We start from the raw sequence: 27,160 nt of genomic DNA on the forward strand, positions 1-27,160 counted from the left end.
TTAAAACTGGAACATGTGTTTGGTAGTTACACACAGCAACTCAAATTTTACTACATACAGAAATATGGTCCTATGTCATCCATAGATCGATCTTCCACTGAATGAATAACTTTACATTTTCTGTCTATACATGTGAGGTCTAGCCATAAGTGTTGATTATCTAAAATGTGATCCATCATGTCTGAAAATGCAGAGTAGGTATGACATTTTACTGTTTAATCTAGTTATATCAAAGTTGTGGTTCCTCTGTACATCACTAAACATTCCACAGGGATTACATTTTGTATAACGGTTTAGTGACATGTAAGTTCTCATGCATGGGAAATCCCTCATGTTACCCCTGAGAGCCATAATTCAAGGATGAGCTGCTTTCTTCAGCAATCTCTGTGCTCCAATGAAGCTGTGCTCTCCTTCTCTTATTCCCCTGTGTGTGTGTGTGTGTGTGTGTGTGTGTGTGTGTGTGTGTGTGTGTGTGTGTGTGTGTGTGTGTGTGTGTGTGTGTGTGTGTGTGTGTGTGTGTGTGTGTTACAAGGCTGCTTGGCACACACTTATTAATAGAAATTTATCTGACCCCCATCTCTACATGCACACACAAACAGAGAATGTGTGTGTGTGTGTGTGTGTGTGTGTGTGTGTGTGTGTGTGTGTGTATGTACACGTGTAATTCCTCCCGAAAGCGACTCAGTAGCGCCTCCTAGAGCGTTTATTAAGATACGAATAAGATAATTATATGTAATGCTTTAGCGCCCTCTTCTGGTATGCCTAGTTAGCAGCTTTCACGTCAGCCACTTCAGCTTCTATGTATCTACCGTGAAAGGTCCATAATCCATAACCCCACTGTAGATGCTGCATACTTCCCCCGTTTGGGTTTTACTCATAATGTAATTCCAGATTAAAAATGAGGCCAGGAACAGGTTTATACACTTTTGTATTGATCGTCTTGCCGCATTAACTAGCCGCATTCACTATAAACATTGTAGGCTACTCGAAAGCAGAAATGAGGACTTTGGAGAGTCAGACATCGTAACCCACTCATGTAATCCAACCAATACCAAATCCTCAATTTATATGATTGAATTAATTCATCCTAGAGGCATAGACTACATTATTCCTTAATAGGCTAAATATATATGAGGAATATGCTTATCTGATTTCTAATAAGTATCTGCTGTAATATTAAGCTATCAGGTTTAACTGATTTTTAAGGATGTGAAAATGCTCTAATATATACATTTATGACATAAAACATGGCTGCAGACACATAAATTGAGACCAGTACCATGGCCTCTATAGCAGAAAATCTCAGTGGACGTATTACTATTTAGGAGGATTTAATGAAGTTGGGCCGTTAGAAAGGCTTGATGACCGATGATGGCCACATCACGGATTCATAAAATAAGACGAAGATAAAGAGTGAGAGATGACCAGATGTATGGTGAACTGGATGGGGAAATTGTTCTCAGAGTTAATTTATGACCCAGTAGGTAGCTATATGCTGTTACCATATAGACAAAGATTAACATTAACATAGCACAAATTTGCAGCTATTCATCAAGATTTATGTGATTTTAGTAATAATCTTATTGTTTATAGTATTATTATTTATCTTACATTTATAAAGATTTCAAATGCATAGATTGTTTCTTAACATAATAAATCGGCCAGTCCCTTGAAAAAATCTTAGGCGCTTCTGACGTCGAAGTTTAAGTGAATTAATTAATAAAATAATTTAAAACTAGTGAAAATTAATCATTGGACCTTTATGTTCAAATCTCCTCCACTTCGCTCTGTGCCTGCGCCTGCGCACTAGCAGTTTAGTGCCCGTGGGACAGGGAGAATTAGTGGGAGTTTGGTGTGTAATGGCGGCCTCGGTGTTGCTCTCTGCGGAAAGCACCGTGTCCAGTTTTAGTGTCGGCAATCCCGGTGCGGCAGGAGCCACCGGTAATGGCTTATCGGCACCAGGACCCGCGTCCTGGAATCGATCACTCGACCGAGCTCTCGATGAAGCTACGGCCACCGGTTGCCTGAATCTCAGCGGCAGGAAACTGAAGGAGTTCCCGAGGAGCGCCGCCAGCCACGACCTGACGGACACAACCCGGGCCGGTATGTGGCCAGCTGGAGCCGCGGGCCGGAAGAGGCGCTTTGATTTACACGGTGCTAGACGTGACACGGTTTGCTACGTTGGTTCGTGTGTAACCTCGTTACGTTTGGGTTTGCGGGGCGGTGTGGGGGGTCTCCTCGGTAGTGGATCATTACGCCGCAGATGGCTGTTTTGTTGACAGGAATCTGGACAGCGGCGCTGGTAAACACGGCTGTGCGCGGAGGCTGCAGTTAGCATTAATGCTAGCTGGCTAGTGTTAGCGTTAATGCTAGCTTGTGTTAGCCTTCGTGCTAGCTAGCTAACGTGAGCCGTAATGCCAACTAACTGCAGTTAGCCTTAATGCTAGCTGACATTTTACGTTGTAGCCAAACGCTAGTTCCGTCCGGCTAACTGAAAGGATTTGTGTTCGCTACTAATCTCAGAATCTGTCTTAACACTTCAGTAAAGTTTTGTTGTTGTTGTTTTGTGTTTTGCGCAAGATAACGGTATCTCTAGTTTACGAGTTTTGTTTTCTAGAAGGCTGGAAGAGCTGCGACGTTTCCTAAAGTAGAGACCTGGTCTAATGTATGAAGTGCCGTGTTCGACCCGGCTTGAAGTTTCTCTATAGGCCAGTCTGGATCTGTGCAGGAAAGAACGTTTATGCTAGAGAGATGCAACTAGTTTATTTAAATGTAGGTATACAAAACTATTCGGAACTATTAGAATATGGCGTTGTATCCTATGCAGTCTGAGGTACTATGATATCTGCCCGTAATCTGTCATCATCTGGTTTAATTCCGCGCTTCAGAGACGCAGGACCCAATCGTAGAGAAGTTTGGGCGTAAAAGCAAAGCACAAGTTGTTAATGCTATAGAGTGCCAAGGAGACCCAACATGTGTATGGACTTGTTTTGCATTATCATTTAGTCGCCAGAGGCACAGTTCCTTATAAGTGTCGCCTTACACTTCTCACTGCTGTGAGTTCTGTCAGAGTTTAAAAATTGCCCAATGCTACTGTTTGGTACATTAAATAATGTCTGAGCTAAATGCTCTTATGGAATAATTGTCTTGGCTTGCTCCTTTGGTCTAATTTGTCCCTAATGATAAGCTTAACAATGGGAGGGGAAAAAACCTTTTTATTCAGACATGGGGAGAAAGATAATCTCTTGGCAGTCATTTTGATAGGTTAATGACATCTAATGACATCTGTATCCATTTTAATTACCTGTGATGTCTTGAGTCATCATTGTTACATATGTTAAAGATAATTTGTTTTTGGTAGGACTTGTGATGTGTGAAATGTTTTTTTTTATCCAGACAGACAAAATTGAATGGACTAAATTATTCATGACATCATTAGTGCAAAGTAGAATGATTAAAGTCTTATTCTGTGTTTTTAATGCATACATGTCCATGTTGCTTCCCTTGATGGTCAGGATAAAGCCATACAACCAATTAGTAGAAAGTCTGTCAGTAGGAAATGGTAAAAATTGCATTATTACCGTTTGTGTACGCTCCACAACCTATATTCCATAACAATGTGAGATGCACTTTTGGTCTGTGTTGGGCTGCTGTTCTGTTCTAGTTTCTGTGGCATATGTTTAGATGCTGACTCTTATTATGCAGTATCTCTCAATTGACCTACTTGTGTTACAGGAACATCGCAGTATGTTGATGGCAATGTTAAGATCTGTTTGCCTTTCTGCCTCTGCCTTGCACTCTTGCATCTCAAGTCATGTCTCCTGGGATTAATTTAACTTGTGTGTCAGGCATGTCAGCAATATTAGGCTTTACTGATATTGCAACCTGCATTTCAGAAGTTACAAACAATTTACTGTTCCCAGAAAGGTCCACAGCTAATGGATACATGGTATCCTGCTGTGAGGCCAATATGGGTCAATATTGATTGTCTGAACTGGGTGCTACAGACAGTTAGACATGGGATGAAACATTCTGGAATAGAATGATGTTCAGAGGAATGCGTAGCTTCAAAGAATTTTCAAAATTGTGGTGTTCCATGCCTTAAAATAGTTTGAAATCTTGGTGTAGTGCATTTGTTACGGATTGCAAATTATAGCTTAGATTGTGCTTGGCTACGTTTGGTTCAGACAGGCCTTGTTTGCACTGGGCCCTTTGTAAGCAGTAGCTGACAATTTCGTGACATTTGCACAGCAAGAAGACTGGAGATGGACCAAGTGGTCAAGATTTATTTTTCTTTTTTGCCATGTGACGGAAAGGAGTTAAATATTGAAATGAAATCATAATTAACTTGGCAGTCAAATCAGGCCTTTATACTAGGCATTCATCCAGCCTGCCGTACAGAGCAGGATGTACCAAGACATCAAGATGATGGCGAGGGAAAGAGATGAAGAGAGGAACAACTTGGGGGGGGGGGGGGGGGGGGGGGGGGGGGTTCCTCCTACACACAGGGACAGCTTTGTGTTTTGATGCCTGCTGCATATCACATGAGGGGACTTATTAAAGCTGCATCGTGACAAGCACCACAGCGCCGACCAAAACTGGCGAATGCTGACTGCCGCTGTAGAAGAGGAAGCTGGAGGTTTTGAGGCTGTGTTAGCAGTACTTGTGACCAGCAGGTATCTGAACTGTGAGAAATGGCATTGCCTTTGACTGCCGGGTGGATGTAAATGGGAGGCTGTTATCCTCAGCCTCTCGCTCACTCGTTTGGCCCTCGTGAATGTTGACGTGCTAATTATCCTGAAGCCAGACCCAAAGAATGTCCTGAAGATCCTGAAGGCTTCATTATCAGGCTGTTGACCGCTGTCAGTCTTCTTTTGCAGTTTGGTCTTTTTTTTATTTTTTATTTTGAAACAGGAACTTTTCAAAATATTCATTAATTAGGGTACAAATTATGTAAATAAAAAGCAAAAATCCTATATTCTGTTCACATTGCTTCCTAATTTGCAATTGGATGAAGTAGGGAAAATGCACAACTGTACATTTCCCAAAGTCTTTTGTCTAACCGTAGGCCAGTAAATTACTCCATGCAGACACTGAAATTGCTTTGTTTTTATTCGTGCTTATGACAGATGACTCTTCCATAGACAATGTCTTAAAAAAAAAAACCCACTCATTTCCAACTCCATATCTTTAAGGCTTTGTGCTTTGACAGAGATTTATTTCATGAAGTGGGAACGCTATGAATTCAGTTAGTCTGCCTGCTGAGAGTTTGCCCATAGACTCAAACTCCTCACTGCTGTGTCACACTGAGGAACTGGAACACATGCTTGTGGTGAGGGCACTGTTTCTTTGGAGCTGTTTGCCCCGGAACCGGCTGCCCGATGCCAGACTTTCGCATCACAGCAGAGGAAGAGAGACCGTGTGCGGAAGCAGAGAGCCATGAACCTGTCCCTCCTGAGCACCTTTCCAGCTCCTCAGCGGTCACACATTACATCACTTAAAGTCCGTTCAGTGTTTTCATGGTACGCTGTGGATGGGACCTTGGCTTATCAACACCTGAGCGCTGTCTGAGCTGCCAGGCAGCGAAACGAAAGCCCTGGTGCAGTTAATGAGTTAGAATGGAGATGTGGGCACCTGCCTGTTTAATTGACCGATGCTGTCTGCCACATGAGGGTAACCAAAGACTCTTGTGCCCTGTCGGCATGCATCTGTAGTGAGGTTGACTTCGACCGCCCCAGCTGAGGTGCAGCCCGGAGCAGGCGGCACAGTTCGCAGGGCTTCCTGATCTCCTGGATCTCCGCATAGCTATAAATAAAGCAAAGGCATCACAGGCTGGAAATGGCACGGCGCTGTGCGTGTGCCAGCCTGTGCCACCACATCCTCACGCGTGAGCAAAGCTTACCGAATGGCCTGCCCCTTACGGACAGAGCAGGCAAGGACTTTAATAACCCCCGAGTCCAGCATCGCAAGGTATAGTGACCAATTAAACACAACCAGTGGTGGTGATGTTTCAGTTGTGAAAGTCTAGGTTACATATACGTCTATAGTGTATATAGGATATGTAGTTTCATGTTTGTAAACAAGCTGTTAGCCAGGCAGGGCCGTTCATTGGAATGTGGCGTGGTAGGAGGCACGCCTTCGTGCTCGGTAAAGATGCAGCGATCACAGGCGAACCCTCACACCAGCGCGCCCCTGGAGGGAAAGCGGCCGCCCTGTGCAGCCCTGCTGTTTCTGGAGGTTGTTTTCCTCTTGCATCCACTCTTCTGAGTCGAAGGCCTGATTATGGAGCTGTGTAGCATTGTGCTATTATTAGGCCCGGGCTAAATGTGGTGTTTGGACAAGCAACGCACGTGTCATTGCCCAGGCCGAAGGCTTTATGTGAAGAGTAGGAGTCTTCTCTTCATGTGATAGACATGACTCTGTGCGTTTGGTTTTTTGTTCATGGCTGGGTTGGCTGGCATAATTATTAAACTGCCTTCTCTGCATCAGTAAAAATTTGATCACCCTGTTTATCCTGACAGCACAGACCATTAGTGCGAGAAGCCTTTTTGTGTTGGATAGCAGACAAACTGGGAGAAACACTGTGGGATTCTCAGGTTGCAGTAATTTGTTACTCTGAAAAATCTAATCTATATGATGATTTACTTACATACAATATTCAGGCTGTTGGGTTTTAATTACACATTACCAAAGCTATTCTAAAAGGGCCCTGTATTATTGAGTAAATAAAAAGTATAGGCTAGTTGCAACTGATTATTTTTTGAGTATGACATTATTATGCTTTGTAAATGTTTGGTACTATGGGGACCATATATATGCACTTGAAAGTTAATCTACAGCTGCAGTATTGGCCAGACGAGAGCACAGGCCCATATTTAATATGCTTGTGTGTAGCTCAAGGTGACCTGTTATTTTCTGTAGTCTGTATGTGTTCTTTAAAGACCTCAGCCTGTTTTGATGCCTCAGACATGACAAAATGGGTTTTGTTAAAGGGCTTGTGTTTTTTTTTTTTTTTTTTTTTGGTCTCTCCTTCTAATGTTTTGAGTCTGTATTGGTGACCCTGAGGTCCCATTGAGATCCTGTAGTGCTAAAAGTGTGTGTGTGTGTGTGTGTGTGTGTACACGTGCGTCAAGAGGGTGTTCACAAAGATAAATGGGCAAGCTATGTATGACACTGGCTACCCAGTGTCCAGATGAGGGCAGGCTTCATGAGAAGAGTTCCAAATAACTGGCGTCATCCCCATATCCTGACTGTCAGTGGGCGACTCGAGCGGTCCACTACTGACCGGAGACATAATGAACTCCACGCAGCAGTGGTGATACAGGGCAAGAGTGCAGGGAACACGTCAGACACATTACGAGCTGTTTCACGTGCAAGATAAAGACAGGTGGGGATCAGATGTTGTTCCGGACTCTTAACCCTGTTTCATCTGATCCCTCTTTCTTTTCTTCTTTCTTTCCCTCTTTTGCTACACCTCGTCTTTCTTTAGACTTGTCACGCAATAGGCTGTCCGAGCTGCCCGTGGAGGTGTGTATGTTCGTGTCCCTGGAGAATTTGAACTTGTACCAGAACTGCCTTCGTTCGCTTCCAGAAAGTCTGATCAACCTGCAGGCCCTTACGTACCTGAACATCAGGTGAAACACACATGAAATGACAAAACACGCACCGCACATGCCATATAATGCCCTAACATGTCACAACATGTACATTTGATATTGTTTCTCAAAGTCTGTGTAGGTTTATACGTTTGAATAAAACCATGGGGATACATTTGTGTCAAACACAAGAATAAACTCGATCTAAGTGATGAAAGTTAATATAGTTTATCATTTCAGAGCTTTGGCATAGGATAACGGAAATTGCTTAGCCAGCTTACCACCGAGCCTTAAAGCCGAGCTATTGACACCGACCGACAGCATTGTGAATGAGAAAGCAGACGACTTAACACTGCAGTGCCGCGTTGTTCTACATGAGGAAGGAACTGCAGGTCAACGCTGTGCTAAAGCTCCACCCCACCCCATTATGCTCTCCACAGTCGCAACCAGCTGCCTACCCTGCCCGCCCACGTGTGCAGCCTGCCTCTGAAAGTGCTGATTGCCTGCAACAACAAATTAGTGTCCCTGCCTGAGGAACTGGGTCAGCTCCGACAGCTCACAGAACTGGTGAGTAGTAGTGCCAGACAAAATGGAACCTCATTGCCTCACTTTTAATCCCTTAAGTTTTTTTTTTCTGTCATGCTGTGAAAGATTTGGGTCCTCAGGAGGACGCTATCCGACACGTCTCAAAATGTTCCAGCAAACACCACAGCAACCCACAGTCATGATGATGATGATGATGAAGCACACTTCCCTCGGCAGTTGACTAAAAATATCAAAGGGAATTTCATGGTTGAATACATTTTTTCCACAGTCTGGAATTTTTTTTCAAGGTTATAAACTGCATGATGAAGTCAGAGCAGCATTTGAACTTTTTAAACCACTTTCATTTAAAGGCCAAAGGTCACTCCTCCTTTTCTGTCGAATGCTTAAGCAGCAGTAAGGCCAGTTTTACATTGTCAACAGTATGGTTGATGTACCATCACCAAAACTTTCAGCATGCAGTCTGACAAGTGTTGAGGATTAATGCATGCCTAAAGATGTTATTTCATGATGCTTGTTACTGAAATTACAGTTGTTTTTTTTTTTATTATTAAACAAGCACTGGGCTGGCAGCTAGTGTCTTTAGTAACTGGGCCTTCAAAAGAAAACGGGCTAAGGAAACATCACGCTATTCCAGACTCCTGAGGCTAGTTCTGATTTCTTTTTCCACAAGTGTTCTGCTGGAAATTGGGTCCAGGAAGGATTTGTGTGTTGGCCAGTGGGGAACCGTCAGGGCGCTCTAAGCCCTCTGAGAGTGCCTAAAATATTCTTAAAACATAAATATATATAATATAACTTCTCCAATTTTATTTTATCTACTTACAGTTTGACACTCGGCATCTAAAAATGTAATAAATTATTCACCCGTGTCTATTCAATCTGTGTTGGAAGGTGAGGAGTTAAGTGGAGGCCTGTGAGCCTGTGTCTCCCCCTATCAGGACTGTGATGCCCGCTGTTTAAGGCACGTTTAATGGTCACGGTTCGCTACTGGTATTGGCCAGGTTCTTGACATCATTGTGTAGTAGTGAGTGAACAACTCTGCTTGCTGCATTTGTCTGATGAGATGGATCATCTGGACTTGCTTGTAGTGTTTCTTTTTATGCATGTACAATGTCCATATTCAAATGCCAAACATTGGTGACATGAGAGAAAGCACCATGAAGTGGATCCCGTTAGGCCAGTCCACCCAAATGGTTCTGCAGCTCTGAGTGTGTAAGTGCTCCATGCTGAACCGTCTTCATGTGGAAACGTGGAGGAGTCCCTCCTCCAAAACCATTCAGGCCAACATCAGAAAAGAGACTTGTTGTAGAATTCTGATACGGTTCTTGGAGAACAAACTTTTTAGAAAGTGATGTTTCATATTTTTGGTCTTGGGTTGTAAAGCTGTCTGTTTGTTTGGTTCTATTCATTTGTTGTTTCTCCCTTGTTTTCTCTCTTCCGTCCCTGCTCACATTGTGCATCTTTCTTTCTAGGACGTGAGCTGTAATGAGATCCAGACCCTGCCTGCCCAGGTCGGCCAGCTTGAAGCTCTGCGGGACCTGAACATTCGCCGGAACCACCTCGTCCGCCTGCCTCCGGGTCAGAACCTGCTTACGACACGTTGTCGAGCGGATGTTCAGTGTGTGCTGACAGCCTGCAGCTCTCTCCCACAACAAGCCTGTACTCGCATGTTGCAATGTTCGCCCAACCTGTACGCTTCTTAGTTGGAACTCGGGCTCACGGAGACGCGGGCACGCTCAGTATCATGCACCTGATCCACCCCGCACTGCTTCTTTCACCTGACCGTTTATTTTCGTGTTCTCTAGCTAAGATTTATGGCATGTTCCAGAACGTTCCCACACACACACATGTGCACACACACACACATCCCTGTCTGCAAGCACACAGCAGCACTGACCGTGTCTGAGGAGCTATGTGAGACTTGCTGTGTATATTATCTTATTTACACGGTTGTCATTGTTGTTGATGTTGCAGAACTGGCTGAACTGCCTCTAGTGCGTCTGGATTTCTCTTGCAACAAGGTGACCGTCATCCCAGTATGTTACCGCAACCTTCGCCACCTCCAAAGCATGGTGCTGGACAACAATCCCCTTCAGAGCCCACCTGCACAGGTCTCTCACACACGCACACACGCACAGGTCTCTCACACACGCGCACACACACAGAGCTCAGATTGGCCATGTCCTTACAAGGCCATTTTATATCATACAGTTGGCAACATGCCACATACAGTTAATTGGAAATGCTGTAATTTGCTTTCATTTGGTTTGAAAATTGTGTCGCAAGTCCCTGTCAGATTTCCAGGAAACAATGCTTTGTTGTATCTGTGTATCTGCTTGTAGATCTGCATCAAGGGGAAGATCCACATATTTAAGTATCTGAACATGGAAGCGTGTAAAATAGCCCCAGAGCTCCCAGACTACGACAGGAGACCTCTTGGCTTCGGCTCGTGGTAATTCCCACTCACTCATAGCATGCGCTAATATCATGTCCGCCACAGGCGTTTTCCAACAGGCCGAGCTCCATATGCTGTTTTCTGATGCGGTGGAAAGCTGCATACGACACAGTTGTCTGTGTTTTTATCAGCCTATTTTCTGGTTGCTGACTGTGACGCACGAACTCGTCTCGGCATGTATATGTTCGATGTGAGCAGATAAGTGGCATTTGGGTGTAGATGTGTTCACGGACACCTGCAGTAAAGCAAGCAGCACTAGCGAAGCTACATATGTTGGTGTAATTATGCAAAATGTGGGTGGGAGTTTGTTGACACTATAACACAGACTGTTTCTAAATGGTTTTCTAGCTGTAGTAAATACATGTGTGTGCATGCATTTGTGTGTGGGACAGTTTTTTGTAAAGACATTCTCTTGTTCACCCTGAACATGTTTCTGTCAGTGTGGAGGACATATTCCCTAGCCGGCCATATGGCGCTCTGGATTCTGGGTTCAACAGTGTGGACAGCGGAGACAAGAGATGGTCAGGCAACGAAGTGAGTTACCTTTACTGTCAGACTTAAGCAGTCCGTCAGATCTCACCCCTGTTCCACTGACAGAAGGTGTGCTCCCATTATAACCCATGAGGAAAACCAGCACTGAAATATGAGCAAGAAAAGTTTGTGGGTCCAACCTTCTTTTCATCTCGTCCATCATGACCAAGCTCTTCTGCAAACTTTTAGTTACATTAAATGTCATTGTGAAAGTCTATACAGTACATTTCTTTAGGGAGTTAGACAGTGTTCGTTAGAGGTATTTGCATGGAACAAAGGCTCAGATTCACTTGGCTTGAATTCGGTTGGAACGAACAACAAAAGCTTACGGATGGGAACTTGTTCTTGTGTCCCCCTCGTGCTTGAATGGACACAAATGTAACCTGGCAGCCTGGAACAGTTGGGCCCACCGTCAGAATACAGACCTGCCCGTAGTTTATACAGCTCGATCTCCATCATGGCGTAGTGGGTAGCTTCTGTCATCCTCTTCTCTTTTCCCACAGCCCTCTGACGAGCTGTCAGACCTCCCCCTGAGAGTGGCAGAGATAACCAAAGAGCAGAGACAGAGGCGGGACAGGGAGCAGGACGAGTCCAGGACGGGCTCGATACAGGCCAACGGGACATGTGAGACAACGGGGAGAGACAAAATGGGCGGGGTCTCTTTCGCCTTATCGTTACGCTTCAGTAATGGTGTTTCGGTTAACGTTTCTCCACCCGTGTTTCTGTTTTGTTTTGGTTTCATAGTGGAGACAGAGCTTGAGCAGATAGATTTTATTGACAGCTGTACGGGGGAGGAAGAGGAAGAGGATGTGCGCACCCGAACAGGGGACTCCGTCAGCCTTAGCTCCCAGTTTATGGCCTACATCGAAAGACGAATCACCCGAGAGGTGCGCTACCGCCCCCTGGCGCACTCTGCTGCCATTGCCCTTTTGCCCCATTCATTTAACACTAGCTCAGTTCAGCTGTGTTCTTGTGTCACTGCAACGTAACGTAGTGCAAAGCAGACATTGTAGATTAAATCCTAGGGTGCAGATATCTGTGTTTCCATCTGTGTTTCTGCTGCAAGACCGGACAGTTTTAACACGACGGTGTGAACAAGGAGTGTTGTCACGAAACTGCATCAGAGATACGAAGTGGGCACAGTGAGACTGAAGTTGTTTTATTCCGTCAGATGTATATGGTGTCTCCTCGTTACTGTGTTGCTAGGGTTCGCCGGTCAAGGCCTGTCCCTCCAGAGACATGAGGACTGAGGGACGCCCTGGGATGCTGTCCAGCCGGTACGAGTGTGTATATGTTGCTGCAGACCGCACAGCACACAACACGCACGTTTTAAAGTACAGAATGAAGTGTAAAGGTTTTGTATACTATGCACAAGTTTGGTATTGTCTCAAAACAGATAAAGAAATAATTACAGCTGATTTAAAATAATCTCTGAACCACTTTAGGTCAAAGAGAGTGCAAGAGTACGTAGGAGGTTTATTAATAAGGACTCTGTTCTTTTCAGCAGTGTGACCTTACCAGATACCATGTCACCTACTCATGTCCAGGTAGCCCTGTCCATCCTTTCTTCATCCCTCCTCCCAGTCTACCGTAGATGTGTATTCATACGAGATGTACCTGACTTGCCATTGTGTGTGTGTGTGTGTGTGTGTGTGTGTTAGCGGGCACTGCCAGGCTCGGGCGTTGAGCGTGCACGTCGGGAGGCCCAACTTGCTGCCCAGCGGTACGAGGAGGAGCGCCACAAAGTGAGGAACACGCAGAAAGACGCTGTGAGGAGTTACACAAAGGTATACACACACATGCACGCACACACACACACAGGCAAATGTCTGTGCTGAACAATTTTGTGTAATAAGCCACACAGTTGGATACCAAGACGATATGGAGGTGATCTGTTTTCTTTTTGACTCTTCAGTATAAGTCAGCCTACAGTCCCAGTAACCTCAGTCCTCCAGATAGCGAGGTGAGTATCTTTTTTCAACTTTACGTATCCCAGCACCCTCTCGTTACCCCTACATATCTCCACGCCTTCCTCGTCTGTGTGTCCGTGAGTTTACCCCATCTTCCCAACCCCACCAGAACCTGTACCCTTCCAGACGCTCCACTCATACAGATGACTCCGCCCTCTTCATGGTGAGACCCTTTCGGCATGAAGAGCACTCCCATTCGCTGTTGAGCTATCCTAATTGACCAGTCATATTAACCAATCATAGTAACCAGACGTATTCCTGTGTTGCTTTGCGTATAACATTTGTTGGTACAGTCCTAATGTCTTCCGTTCCTTGCTTTCTCTTCTCTTAAAGAGGAAACCCACTGAGAGTTCAAGATTTCTGTGTTATTTCTTTTTTGTTGTTCATATTGTATTGACAAAACTGCACCAGGCTGCCACACAAAATTGTCAAACAAGATTATATAAATATAAATAATATTAATATATCACTTGATTCCGTAGAGGACATTTTACTAGATCCATCCAGGATGTAAAAATGTTATCCAATAATTTTGTGAGAAAGAAAACAAAGACAACAAAAACACATTTTACCACAAAAACTCAAATTGCATGTTTAACTAGTCTGGTACTTTCTGCTCATATTCATATTCAGATTCATATTTTTTTTTCTATAGTGGGTCATGCAACTTTTATTTAAAAAATAAAAAAAATTGAGCCAAAATATAGCCAAATTTAGGAAAATCTGTGCAGTCCCTCGTTAATTAGAGCTGGACACTGAGGAAATGAGTCAGGAGACAGTCGGTGCCATATGCCCAGGTTGTTAAACAGTACCAGTAGTTGTAGGATTTGTTTATACTGTTGGTGGTTTTTGCTTAAATTTGCACGAGCATGCGCGTGTTCCCCCGCCCCTCTAGGGGGACAGGCTCAGCACACGTACGCCTTACTCACTTATCTGGTGACGCGATGTGCTCTGAATTGTAGCTGTCTTGTAGAGTTGCTATTTCACCAATGTGTCCCTGTGCGGGCTGTCAGTGTCACTGTTTCACAACACAGTGAGAATTTAGATCATTTTTCCCCCACAAAGATGAGGAAAGGGCACCTTTGAACCTCCTCCTGAATCTAAGTGTCTTGGTGTAATGAAACATCGCAGTGACAGTGTCTTTTTTGCCATCTCTGGCTCGTTTTCAGATGATGGTTTCATACTTCCATTTCAGACCTCTAGTATTGGGCCATAGCTTGCAGTCGGTACTGAGTCACTGCGTTTTATTCATCCATGTCCATCCCTGGCTTTGGAAATGCCGAATCAACCCATGAAGGGCAGTCTAAATGATTGGCTGCAAACATTGACTGGGTTGTGATGGTATTTCGATCCGTTTCGTTTTGCTAGAGCCTCATATCATGCAGCCCCCGCTTTCTGTCTCTCTTGCTGATCTCTCCTGCTGATCTCTCCTGTGCTAATATGCTAACCGTCTTCTATACTAAGACTGCATCTGTCTGGAAATACCTCAGCACGTGCTCCATGTCTCAGAGCTTTACTTCTGCTGTGCTTCTCTCTCTCTCTGTCTATCTGTCTGTCTCCCCTCCCCCACTCTCTCCCATGTCTTTCTCTGACTCTGCCTGGTTCTGCTGGTCTGTCAGGGTGAGCTCGAGCCCTTAATGGTGTTTGAAATAGACATAGACACCAACACTATAAAGAAGAGGCCTGACCCTCACAAGCAGGTGAAAGATTTGAATTGACCACACACACACACACACACACACACACACTCATGCAGAGACACGCATACTAAATGTGTTATGGGTCTGTAACTGCTAAACTCTACACACTAGACACACACGCCACTAGACTGCAGCCAGAACCTCCCCGTACTGTGCATGTGTGTGGAACTCTTCGTTGCACACTGGTCTGCTAGACTTGGGACAGTGGGACGGTTTCCCAAAACAGCCCCATTCCGCACTGCAGTGAGGACTGAACTGCCCCATCCAGCGGTCTCTTCTCCTTGTTGCACTCTCTTCTGCCTCAGCCAGTGTGGCCAGCACTCCAGGGTCCCGCCCCCTCCTCCACGCTGGCGGTCCCGCAGGGTGCATCCCGCAGGGCGTAAACCTCTCGGGAGTGCAAGGGGAAATCTGATCTGTCCTGTAGCACATGACGGGACAAAATGTAGAAATGATGTAGGGCAAAGCAGAATTTTGAAGTTTAACAGGCATATGTGGAAAACATAAACAAAATTGGATGTAAAAAAAAAAAAAAAACCCAACACGTGCTGCAGATTGTAGTTCAGGTGAGGATTTGCTACTCTGAGTAACCAGTGAGGGGTTTTTCCATTCTGTTTATTTTACTCATTGGTGGCACTAGATCTTTTTCTAGTTTTAATAAAACCTAGGTTTAATAAAACCTACTATGTATTTATATTGGCATATTGCACCTCTGTAATGTAGATATCAAGAATGCAACACTGCATGTAAACAGGGCTGCTCTGTTTGTCCCCTTTGTTCGTCTTAGCAGCGCTGTGATCTTAATGTGTGTAGTCGTAATTGACGAGTATCGCACAAACATGAAATCTGTGGCAGGCAACGGCAGATAGCAAAGCCTCTCTAGCTGGTGTGAGTGGATCGGTTCGGACTGGTTTGCTGAATGCCTCTCCTGTCCCAACACTACTCCCTGATTGGTTGGTTGGTTTGGCTATACAAACGTAGCAGATTTTGCAGACCTGCCAGTTAATTAACTTCACATCCCTTCTTTCATTTCTCCCTGTTTAATACTTCCTGAACGTCTCTGTCTGTTCTCTCCCGTCTTCCATTTCCACTGGCTGCGGTCTCTGTGCTCTGGCAGTCTGTGTGTGATAAGGCGCTGGACGGGGTGCTGTGTCCAGACCCTGCTCCCTCCTGCTCTCTCCAGGTACAGCACCCTGGGTGTCGGCCACTTTGCTGAAAGGCCCCGCCCCTTCTTCTGCACTGCAGCTCGGTGTGATTGATCATCCTGCTCGGACACACCACCCTCCCTCCATGTTCCCTGTAGTCTCCCCAAGCACTAGACCGACGTGCAGAGCAGTCGAGTCTGTTTTATCTTGCTACCTCTTAATTTCTCTTTTCGTTTTCTCCCAATTTCTGTGAAATTGAAGCAAGGGGAAGATCGTACCTCACTTTCCGCATCAGGTAAATGTTTTTTGGGCGCACGCACGCGCGCACACACACACACACACACACACACACACTCGATACACCTTTGAGAAACCAGCAGAGTTCTCCAAGTTGCTGCTTGTCTCTATACACCATCTCGTTCCTCACCCTGAGTCACGTGTCTCACGCAGCCTTCCAGTCACCTGCGCACCCTGGTCCTGCTGCTCCGCCCCCCTGCCGTGGCTCCGCCCAGCGTCCCGAGAGCTTCCTTTTCCGCATCGGCCAAAGGGAGGAGAAAAAAAGGGGTACTTGATGCACTCTGCACACGGCTTAGACACGGACATCTGCGCAGCTCCGTTTAGAGCCGCTCTGTAGGAACGTTGGGCTGTGCTCAATTGTGTGGATGTGGGAACTAACACACAGCTTTACACACAGTGATGGACACTGCCCACTGTTCCACTGTTTCCCTATGCTGTTTGTATCACTTCCCACCACTAAGGAGTCTGCTGGTTGTTCAACTTCTCTAATGTGTGTGTGTGTGTGTGTGTAGGAGAATCCAGGAGCGGGAGACTGGATCCCGAAGAGGTTGCTCACACCACCTCACCAGCGCCTGGACCCACAGGAGAGGAGGCGGAGCTTCTGGACCAGCTGAGGAAGGTCCTTCATCATTAGACCTTTCACTCCTCCTTACTGCCGAGACCTGCTGGACATGTGCCACACCAAACTGACACCTTCGCCCAGCAGCATCTCTTTGTCTTTTTGTTAGCGTGGTTTGCCAGTTCTCTTTAACTGTTCTCGCTTCTGTTTCTGGCTTCTCCATAGAACATTGAATCGCGGCTGAAAGTGTCTTTGCCCAATGACCTTGGGGCGGCACTGACCGATGGGGTTGTGCTGTGTCACCTGGCCAATCACGTCCGGCCTCGATCAGTACCCAGCATCCACGTGCCCTCACCTGCGGTGGTCAGTGTGTGTGTGTGGTTGTATACGTGCGTGTGTATCTATGCCTATCCTGGTTTCTTTTTATGAGGATGGGGAATTGATTGTTCTATCTTTCCACGTTCTAGCCCAAACTGACAATGGCCAAGTGTCGGCGTAACGTGGAGAACTTCTTAGAGGCCTGTCGGAGGATCGGAGTCCCTCAGGTAAGCCACAAACCTGCTCCAAATCAAATAAACAATTTGACATGAATAACTGAACGCGTTATGTAGATCCACATCCTTGTCAAGCTTAGGAACTTAATAAGAACTTATCTTCTCTTATCTTCCTTCTTGTTGCTTCTCTTCTAACAAACCTTATTAACATCTCATGCTTGAATGCTTCTCATCTGGCCACTTCAGTTCTTATGCAGCTGAAACTAATAATTCTCTCTTCTCTCCTCCCTCTTGATTCACACCATGGTGCCTTTATGACTCATCCTTTATTTGCATTTATTTGTCCCCAAACTCGCCTTTCCACCAACCACTCCCTCGTGTGTGTGTGTGTGTGTGTGTGTGTGTGTGTGTCCTGCTGCGGGAAGGGAAGTCTGTGTTCGGCGGCTGAGGTGCTGCAGGGCGAGGCGCTGTGCCTACACAGGCTGGTGCAGGCCTTGCTCTCTCTCGCTCCCTCTCACAGGTCCTCTCCTCCCTCCCAGCTTGCTGGCTTTGCCCTCTTCTACCTGTCAGTCATGTCCCTTCTCTGCGCTCTCTACTGCCACCTGGTGCCGCGCATTTAAACCACACTCGAGCTGGAAGATGACGCAGCCTGTCCATGTGTATTAATACCTGAAAAGACTTAAGGAGTTGCACAAGACTGGAGGTGTCTGGGATAATGGTGCACAATATTCTGATAACAGCCTATACACCCAAATCAGAAAGCACAACGGGGAGAGGAACCTGCCTGTCAGCCTTAAGAATGAGGAGCAGCACTGTTGGTGGGTGCTGGCCACAGGCTACATTGTCCACTCTTGTTTCATTTGGAACTGTGTTTGAGTGAGTGGTACTTTTTTATTATAAAGGCATGTGTCACAGTCAAAGCAAATGATCCCTTTTTGAGAAAAGGTTGAATCAAAAGCTTTTTTTTTTTTTTTTTTTTAGTGTGTTTTAAATACCAACTTCACACTGACACTTTCTCTGTGTCTGTCCTGTGGTGCCTTATGCGTGTGTCTGGGGTTTTAGAAACAAACATTTAAGAGCCATATGCATAATAAGCAGGTGAGGCAGACTCTGTCTGCGCCCTTCCTCCCTGAACTCGGTATGTGTGAGATTTGCAGTGTTGTGTAATCTCTGAGCTCTTTGAGCAGACCGTATCGTGGTCTGCAGCTTGATGTCTCCAGCAGGGTCTCCTTATCTGCTCTTCGTATGCAGGTTCATAGAGCTGAGCAGCTGCTGCCTTTGTGTTCGGTATGTAGAGAACCTGCGGTACTGAGTCTAGGGGCGAGACAGGAGACGCTGGGGTGTGGGGCCTTGAGTCTGAGAAGTGCTGACTGGTTATCGGTGTGGATGTGCTAAAGATCAGAGGACACATGTTTGGGCGGGTTGATTTTTGATTGTTATCGTTTTGAATGGTCACAGCGTTGGTGGAGACTGTCAGTATATCTGAGTTTGCACGCATGTAAATGCCTAACTTTCTAACTTTCCTATAATCTGTTTACTTCCTCATGACTTTTATAATAATAATAAATGAAATGAGACGATCTGATCTGCCTGCTGTCCTTTTTCTTCTCTTGCTGTACCTCTTACACGCCTCCGCTGGGTGACTTCTGTCTGGTGCAGCCTCCAAAACACAGGGCCCTCAAACACAGCTATGCACTAGTACTTTCTCTTGGCCGATTCACCTCTTCATTCCTGTGTGTGTGTGTGTGTGACATGATTTAACATGTTGTTCACCTTCTCCGTCGTTTTCAGCTTTGTTCTCCTCAGTTCCCCTCGGGATCATGGTTTTGGTTTTCCATCTAATCTTCCACTTGTGTCTTAAGGTTCACCCTTAATTTTGACAACTTCATTGGTTTTCTTCATTTTACCATTTTGATAATGTCATTGATTTTAGGTGCCTGTGTTTGTTTGTTTGTCGTTTTTTCTCCTCACAGTTTATTTCTCCATTGACATTACCTTTCTTTTTTTTTTCTCCAATTTTGTTTGCACCCCTACCCATTCTTCTGTTTTTGTCCACATGGGTGTGTCCTGTGTGTGCGCGCGTATGTATCCTGTGTGTGTGTGTGCGCTGTCCTGTGTCTGTGCGTGTCCCGTGTGTGTGTGCGCGCGCCCGCGTGTCCTCAGAGCCAGCTGTGCCTCCCGCTCCACATCCTGGAGGAGAGGGGTCTGTGTGAGGTGGCGGTGACGGTGCGTGCCCTGCTGGACCTGGCCCCGCCCAAACACTCACCCTCGCCCAGCACAGCCCCCACAAACCCCTGCGCCGCCTCCGCCCTCGCCATGTAGGACCCAACCCGCTCCGAGACGAGCGCGCTCCTCCACCCGTGTCCCCACAGACTCCAACCCCCCCATCTGCCCACCCCCGCGCTTCATGGGCTGTAAGGAGACTCTGATGTAACGGAAGACACACACCCCTCCCGCGCTTCACCACCTACACATCCACCTCCTGGCAAAAGGGAGCCCACCCCCACCCACGCCACGGAGGAGAGGGGCTGCAGCCGACGGCTCACTGAACACACACACACTCGCACACATACACACTGAACCGACGAACCATGCAGTTTACCTAATACTCAAATTTATCTTCTTTTGTTTAAAAGCAAGTTGTCTTTCTTTACCACATCTTTATAGCTCCTCATTTGTGATGATTGCACCATATTATTGTTATTGATCATTATTATTGTTATTATTATTGATCATGACTGACAGTAACATGCCACATGTTAATCAGCGTGAGCGTATATAGTTCTAATGATGACACAGGTTGGTACTGTCTCAGCTTGCTTGAGAGTACAGCGTTGAATGAAAGTTTTAAATAAATACACTAATAATAATAATAGGTTTTAGAACTTTAGGGCTAAGCTGAATGCTAACCCTTAATATGGGCCAGTGCTCCTCAGTTTAAGACCAACACACGTGCATGTTGGACCAGACCTTAAGAGAAGTGTAATTGAGCAAGCAGCCACATGGTGGTGCTGTTTTCCAAAGCTGTATGGACATTTAATGCAGAGACCTCACTGCCAATGAAGTTGGTCTCAAAGCTGAAATGCAAACTATAAAACTGTTTATTATAGTACGTTGTAATGATGTGGTGAAACACTTTGTGTTGTGGACTTAGGGGAGCTAGAGACATAAACGGTGTTTAAAACAGACACTTGATGGCCCAATGGCCCTGTTTTGCAGTTCTGTTAGTTCAGTGCTGACAGGTGCAGATTTCACTACAAATTCTTGAACGGACTTGCAGGAGAGGTGCATGTTACTTTATTGCTGTTTATTGTTCTTTGCGTAACAGATAGGTTGTTCATGCGTGAGTTGGGGTGGGGGGGATCATTTGGCGTAGCTGTTCACACAGGGCGAGGGCACTACGGCTGCCTGTCAGCAGGACCGGAGTGGCCACAGCCCCTCGGTGCGTCGCCAGCACACCTTCACGCTTCCTCCCCCAGGGGGCGCCGTATGTGCGCTGGGCAAGCATGTGCTCCTGCGAATGGCTGTTTGTGGCAGGGACAGTGGCTACCTTCCCAGCACGAGCATAGACGTGGACCTGCGTCTTGGCAGGGGAACTGGGATGTTTGGTGCTTTGATACGTATAGCATGTAAAAAATGTACTTGGTGATGGTTATTTTGGCCAGTAATAATAATGATCTGGCTGGCAGAGCAGGCAATGTAGTTATGACATCCCACTGAGTAACATTGTGCTTAGATCAGTGCACCGATGGTTGTCCAGCGTTCTTTATAAAGGAAGAAAAAAAAAAGTTTGAAAGAAAATGTACCTACGAAATCTTTTTTTTTTCTCTTTTCTATTTTAACTTGCTTTTTAGAGACTTGCGTTTTAAAAAGGGAAGTTAAAAGTGATTTAAAATATATTTTAAATGTTTTTGTATTTTTTAAATTGTTTCATTTAAATAAATAAAAATTATGACTAGGGTATTCCCCAGCAGAAATTGTGACCCTTCTGCAGGGTTTTCCCCTGCGTGTCTGTACAGTAAATTAATACATTCCATACGTTGACAAGTATGTACCGCTGTCCACATACATAAGAGGAACCACTGCATTTCACATTTAGACAGCGTGAACTTCTTAAACCCCCAATTTTTATTTTTTTATTTAAACTGCATTTCTAAACGATTTCAAGCAAAACCTTTACTGTAATGTTATATAATTAGTAAAATATTAAAGTATTTCCTGGTATGAGAATTTGGAGTTATTATAAAACTGATTAATAAAGTTTTCCTTTCTGATGTTTTATTTTATGTGGTCCACATCGTCACTTTGTTTTTCCTTTTTTCCTTTCTTTAGCCTTTGGTTTCTTGGCCTTCTTGTAAGGGCCCAAGCCTTTCCTAACCATAGTTCCCCTCCACCAGGACTGGACCTGCAATGCAAGACACGGGTTGAGGTTAACACACACCAACCAGACCCCAAGACCCTGTTGAGTAAGACCAAATCATCTAGGACAAGACCATGTTAAAAATGTCTTTACCAAACTGGCTCAAAAGTGAGAAGTCTGACTAAGGCCACTGTGTCACCTTAGTTGCTGCGTTCTTTTCCAGTTGTTCTCTCTCCATCTGTCTCTGCAGGGCTTCCTTCTGCAGTCTGTCCTCGATAATAACCTGCTCACTCTCTCTGTACTGAAATCCGTAAATCAGTCGGTCATATTTCGTTCCATATGGAATACCTCTGATAAGGTTAAAGGAGCAACTGGGTGGTAGAGCCGACCTTTTTAGCAAGTTCTTGTAACTGTGCCAAGTTATTGTTCTTGTTGGTTCTTAAAGAATTATATTCGTGTTGCTTGTTCTCCGTGTCTTTTTCGTAACACTCGACCCAATATTCCAGCTTGTCCACTAAACTCTTGGGCACAAACAATGACACATTCCGTACACCACAAGGGTTCAGACATCAATCCATGAAGTATTCCATGTAGAATAAAACATTTAAAACACACAAATTTTATTTACACACAAATAAAATATAAAAGTGATTCTTCAGTTTTCAAGCATCTAGTGTGACCTTTTTGCAATAAACATTCAATGTTTACAATGACTGTCATTTTATCATCCATGATGGTAACCAATGACCCTTGTACTGAAAGAGTTAGTACTATAACAGGAGGGTTTTGGCAGAAGTTAGTGAACATCTTTTGTCTTTCAGATATTTAGCACAAGGGAAATGTGTCATTAAGTTCTCTGTGGCCTCTGTCAAAAATTCAACAAGCCAACAAATAGTATGAAATTCAGTGCATGAACTTAAAAGCTGATGAAAATCAGCAAAACATAAGTGTACATGTGTTTTTCCTGCTGTGCAGATGCTCATGTTGCTATAACATCCTCTACGCTTGAACTGGAATGGGTCAGTTACACTCTGCATTACCGACAGTAAACATCTTGTCACAGTTTGCTCAAAGCATTTCATAACTAATGATGCAAGTGCCGCAGGACAGCTAATTTCGTAATGAAATCTTGGTGACTGGAACACCTACAGATTATTTCCATAGCAGAGCAACGTTATCTTGTGATAAAGACGGCTGGAAAATAAATGTAAAAATAACACACAAAAGCAAGGCCATTTTTAAGCAGTCAGCTTCTTATGCAGTCAGGCCCTTGAATTCAAACTTGCCTTTGCTCAAGAGTTCTCCAGACACCCATTTTTTTCCAACTGAATCTGACTGCCCACTGAAACAGCTCTACATTTGAGCAATTCCTTACTAGTATCAAAGGATTCAAGTATAAAGTAAAACTGATTTAGTGCTTCTGCCAGGAAAGAGTCTGAGTTAGCATTTAAGACTTTTTTTCTTGTCCTGAATTACCACATTAGCTTTAATCCCCCTCCATGTGCATCGTGGATGAATTTTTCTCAACTGTGTCTTCATTTTCACATTTGTTTGTTTACATCTTAGTAAAAGTGTTTATACTACATGGGCTCTAGCAGTTGGTCCACTCACTGTTTGTTGCTCTTTAAGGAATGATTCCACCTCCGTGTGAACCCTCCTCTTCTCCTCCAGCTTGTCCTCTAGCATCTAATGGGCCGAGTACAACATTAAATCGCACGTGCGCTCTGCCCCATTGAAAGGTCAAGGGTGTTGTAAAGAGATAAAACTCTTATATAGGATGTTATATAGTTGACAAAGTGTCCTCCACACACACCTTTATCTCGTCCGCCAGCTCCTTTTCCTGACGTGTGTTAAGTTTCTGTCCCTGGTACACCAGCAGCTCAGACACACTCTTCACGTATTTCCTCTCCAGACTTGTCTTCACTTCCATCTCCTGCAGCTGGTCCTTCAGGTGTGCTGTAGTTTCTTCTCTCCGCTGAGTGGACACAGGCAGGCAGCGTTTCTCACCTCACACCGAATCAAACACTAACAAGGTCTGAGCTTTGGCAAGTCGGACAAAACATGAGTATAACATGGCACAGGAAGCACTTCTTCCTGTTATCACTGACCACTGTTAGTATTTTTATTGTTGTAGTTCTTAGAAGAAAGACACATATTTAAAGCCTTCGCAAGCAAAGTAGTCATGTGATCAGCAATACTGAGACAATGAAATTCTGATGAGTTTTCATTGTGGAAAAACTATTGCTCTCATACTGCTATTACTATATTATGAAATTTAAATAAAACAAAATAAAAAATAAAATTACCTGAAGCTCCAGTGTTTTTTCCTTGCGAATGTCAAGTAACTGCTTTTGTAAGGCCTTAGCCCTAAGACGACTCTCCTCCTCCCTGTAGTGTACAAATGTTACGGATCTTTATGAATGTTCATATTTATGGATGTGCACTGTACACAGCGTAGTTTAAAGGATACTGTAATAAGTGTCCTGACCTGATGATTATATCTTGCAGGTTGTCCTTCCTCTTCTCCTCTTCCTCCAGAGCCTGCCACAGGCTTTGAAAAGTACCTTTCTCCTGTAGCTCAGTCAGAATATCACTCTGTACCTGGGCCACAAACTGCCTGCCACAAGATTTTATTTATTTGACCTTAATGGTCTGAGGAACATGTTGTCTGTTCAAGACACTTAGGCGAGTAATCCACTTACAGGCAATTTTCCCCTCGTATGCAAAAGGAAGACAGGGCGTGCCCAACCGTACCTGTCTCTCTGTATCTTGGCTAGGTTGTCAGGAGATAGTGGGCTCTCTTGCAGGACACGGCTTAGTTTCCTTTGTGACCTGTGCAGCTCGCGCGTGGCTTCAGACACAGCACCCACGTCCACGCGACCTTCACGAGCCGCCTTTAGATGAAGCTCAGCAGCTCTCTGATGTTCCATGACAGCACCAATGTTTGCTGACACCACCTACTCACAGCACAGGTAAAGGGACATGTAAAGGTATTGTAGTCTGCAGACAAGGAAATGAGTTTTAACAAGATTAAGCTATTAACAAACCCCATTCTTGAATTCCCATTACTTTTCCCTTGCAGATAGATACATACGAACCATTTCAACCCCAGGACGTTGACTGTAAGTGTCTGGCATGATGTTGCCCAACACTGCCAGCTGATCAGAGCAGTCCTGCAAAACCGAGCAAACACGTAGTAACTCAACCCCTGATATCTGGGCCGACATATTATAATTTTACGCTACAATGAACAGTAAACGGGTAAAAAATGACGAGGCACAAATGCATTTTCTGTAAGTCAGCTACTGCAGCACATCATTGCCCGTTTCAGTCCATTAAGGCGCGAACAACAAGTTTTTATCCGTCGTCATGGTAGCACGTTTTACGTAGGACGGTCACGCAACAGCGCGAGTAGCACGTTTTATGTACGTTGTGTACGTTACACGTGAAGTATAACTGACATTAGACTCCTGGACGCGTCCCTGTGTAGTAGCTTCATTACACTTGGCTCCATCGGTTTTGAATGCAAGCCCCCAAACTTCAGCATAATGCGCATCTGTATCTTATTATTTTTGGTATATTTAGCGGCATTAACGTAAGATGTAGGCCTAAATGGAAAACTGTTACAGTTCTTTACACTGTATTAGCAAAATTCCAGAATAAAAATCACTTCATTCAAAGTGTGAAAAGCATACCAGGAATTTGCACTGGCGACGATGTGCATTTAACATACAACAATACGTGCAGTCAAACATATTCATTCATCCATAAGACATGGTGCTGGTCAGATTAATGCCAATACTGGAAATACAAATTAAACGTATATAAACAGACATGAATAACAATGACTGGAAATTATAAGTACGATGCGTCTTTCCCACAGTACCTATTATAGATGAATATAGTAGCATGTAATAGAATAAACAATTTAAATTAGCAAATTAATCTTATACGAGGGAAAAGCGTTAGTTGGGGACACTAAATTGTTTTCATGGAAGAAGAAACCATTGCTGACCTGTGGAGGACGATGGCCTTGAACTGTTTCTGTGATGGTGGTTTATTGAAGTGATGCTTGCCGTGGGGATCTCCTAGACTCTTTATTTGCAGAGGGGTACAGGGCCCTGGCTAATGGGAGTTGGTAACATATCACCCTCTCAGTAGAATGAACAATGCACTTAACCTGGGTCAGTAGCGGTGGAAGTGTGATGATCACTCACAGTAATGACAGTGTAGCAGTGGGTTTGGACAAACGTGGAGATATTGATCTTCCTGGTCTGCTGGCTTTCCTGACTTGGTGGGAACGGAACTGTCCTGCTACAGCAAGATCCCGATGGTAGCCCACAGGAATCGGACTCAGCCATATTCACAGCTGTGGCATTTCTATCCTGGGGAAGTTCATACGTGTGACTGACTGTTTACGGAAGTTCGCCTTCATTTATACTGTTTTGAGCCTGTTGAACTGCAGGCGGGCATGTGCACGCCACACCACCAAAAAACACTAACCTCTTGAAGTAAGGTCTAGTAATTACACATTACATTTTTCAGTTCTCAAAACAATTTATGTTCCACTTAACGTAACTTGTGCAGGTCGAAGCCCTTGTTAGTAGTTGCCAAGATGTTTGAGGGCATTGTGTCAAAGTATGCAGCACTGCAATTTCAGTGGAACAGGAAGGAGACAATGGGACTAGGTTCGTCTCAGGGGCTTAAAACCTACATTTACAGGTGGGCTTGCACCAACATTTCTTTTAGCCTGTTTTTGAATATAAATAATATTTACATAGTTTAATTTGGATCGTTTCAACTGCCTAAGATGAAAGGTTTGCCAACAATAGTATTTGTGCATCATAATTCATCATGGAGCTCTTGAAGAGGACCTAGTGAGAGAATATATGATACAAACCTAAATCTAGTTTTGTGATGCATCTGAATGTTTATGCAGCCTTTCTGATTTAAATGTTGCTTTATTTTAGGTGATTTGCAAAGATTGATATTTATTGATTTAGAAGGGTTTAGTGCTTAACCTATGGATAAAGGTTTTTGGGATCACGGTAGTTCTTTTATTTAACAGCAGAGGGAGCTAGATTGCGGCTTAGGAGCTATAGGGCCACGAATAACAGACCATACTAAACTACCACAGAACATATCGTTCTATGAAATCAAAACTCAACTTGCTTGCAGACCCAGCAGAATTTAGCTCACTAATGATTAATGATAACAGGTGTACTGGGTGTAGCGTGCACGCTGACCGACCCCTACTAGACATAGGAACCATTACATAATGAGTGATGTATCTGTTCTTTTTTCTAGTTTTCTCAGTTCTCATGCTGACAAAGGTAGAAAGCATGGAAATAGATACGTGCAGAAAATATAAGCTATATTCTCACGTTTTGATTTTTAAGTAGATACAGAACTAATATTGATTACTTGACATAAGCTGATATGATAATTTGGATTACCTTATTTCTGCCCGATCTATAGAAATGTGCTGTTCTGGGTTCATATTAAAGCCATGCA

At 44.5% G+C, this 27,160-nt stretch overlaps 2 protein-coding genes across 9 annotated transcripts; one reads left to right on the forward strand and one right to left on the reverse strand.

Moving 5' to 3' along the window:
* The first annotated feature begins 1,819 nt into the window (after nt 1-1,819).
* Nucleotides 1,820-21,572, forward strand: lrch3 (leucine-rich repeats and calponin homology (CH) domain containing 3). 7 transcript variants are annotated; one of them, XM_076992394.1, is made up of 22 exons: nt 1,820-2,184; nt 7,490-7,634; nt 8,036-8,162; nt 9,611-9,716; nt 10,113-10,249; nt 10,481-10,590; nt 11,034-11,127; nt 11,628-11,748; nt 11,869-12,011; nt 12,331-12,401; nt 12,629-12,671; nt 12,786-12,911; nt 13,040-13,087; nt 13,204-13,257; nt 14,714-14,794; nt 15,909-15,974; nt 16,198-16,231; nt 16,387-16,500; nt 16,746-16,852; nt 17,018-17,155; nt 17,260-17,337; nt 19,450-21,572. In XM_076992394.1, the coding sequence occupies exons 1-22, from the start codon at nt 1,860-1,862 to the stop codon at nt 19,606-19,608; spliced, it is 2,427 nt and encodes an 808-aa protein (XP_076848509.1). In that variant the 5' UTR covers nt 1,820-1,859; the 3' UTR covers nt 19,609-21,572. The 7 variants fall into 7 exon arrangements, with proteins under 7 accessions (XP_076848509.1, XP_076848513.1, XP_076848531.1 ...); XM_076992395.1 differs by lacking the exon at nt 19,450-21,572 and adding an exon at nt 17,712-19,399 and having other exon boundaries at nt 1,821-2,103; XM_076992430.1 differs by having other exon boundaries at nt 1,822-2,103.
* drc9 (dynein regulatory complex subunit 9) lies at nt 21,553-26,112 on the reverse strand. Of its 2 annotated transcripts, XM_076992451.1 has the most exons (11): nt 25,864-26,112; nt 25,662-25,771; nt 24,745-24,819; nt 24,401-24,603; nt 24,135-24,263; nt 23,953-24,034; nt 23,460-23,621; nt 23,258-23,332; nt 22,036-22,167; nt 21,846-21,947; nt 21,553-21,691 (listed from the first exon to the last, which is right to left on the reverse strand). In XM_076992451.1, the coding sequence occupies exons 3-11, from the start codon at nt 24,781-24,783 to the stop codon at nt 21,587-21,589; spliced, it is 1,029 nt and encodes a 342-aa protein (XP_076848566.1). In that variant the 5' UTR covers nt 24,784-24,819; nt 25,662-25,771; nt 25,864-26,112; the 3' UTR covers nt 21,553-21,586. The 2 variants fall into 2 exon arrangements, with proteins under 2 accessions (XP_076848566.1, XP_076848558.1); XM_076992443.1 differs by lacking the exons at nt 25,662-25,771; nt 25,864-26,112 and having other exon boundaries at nt 24,745-24,999.
* Nucleotides 26,113-27,160: the final 1,048 nt, after the last annotated feature.

The sequence above is a fragment of the Brachyhypopomus gauderio genome, chromosome 2 (assembly GCF_052324685.1).
Source record: "Brachyhypopomus gauderio isolate BG-103 chromosome 2, BGAUD_0.2, whole genome shotgun sequence".
NCBI lineage: Eukaryota > Metazoa > Chordata > Actinopteri > Gymnotiformes > Hypopomidae > Brachyhypopomus > Brachyhypopomus gauderio.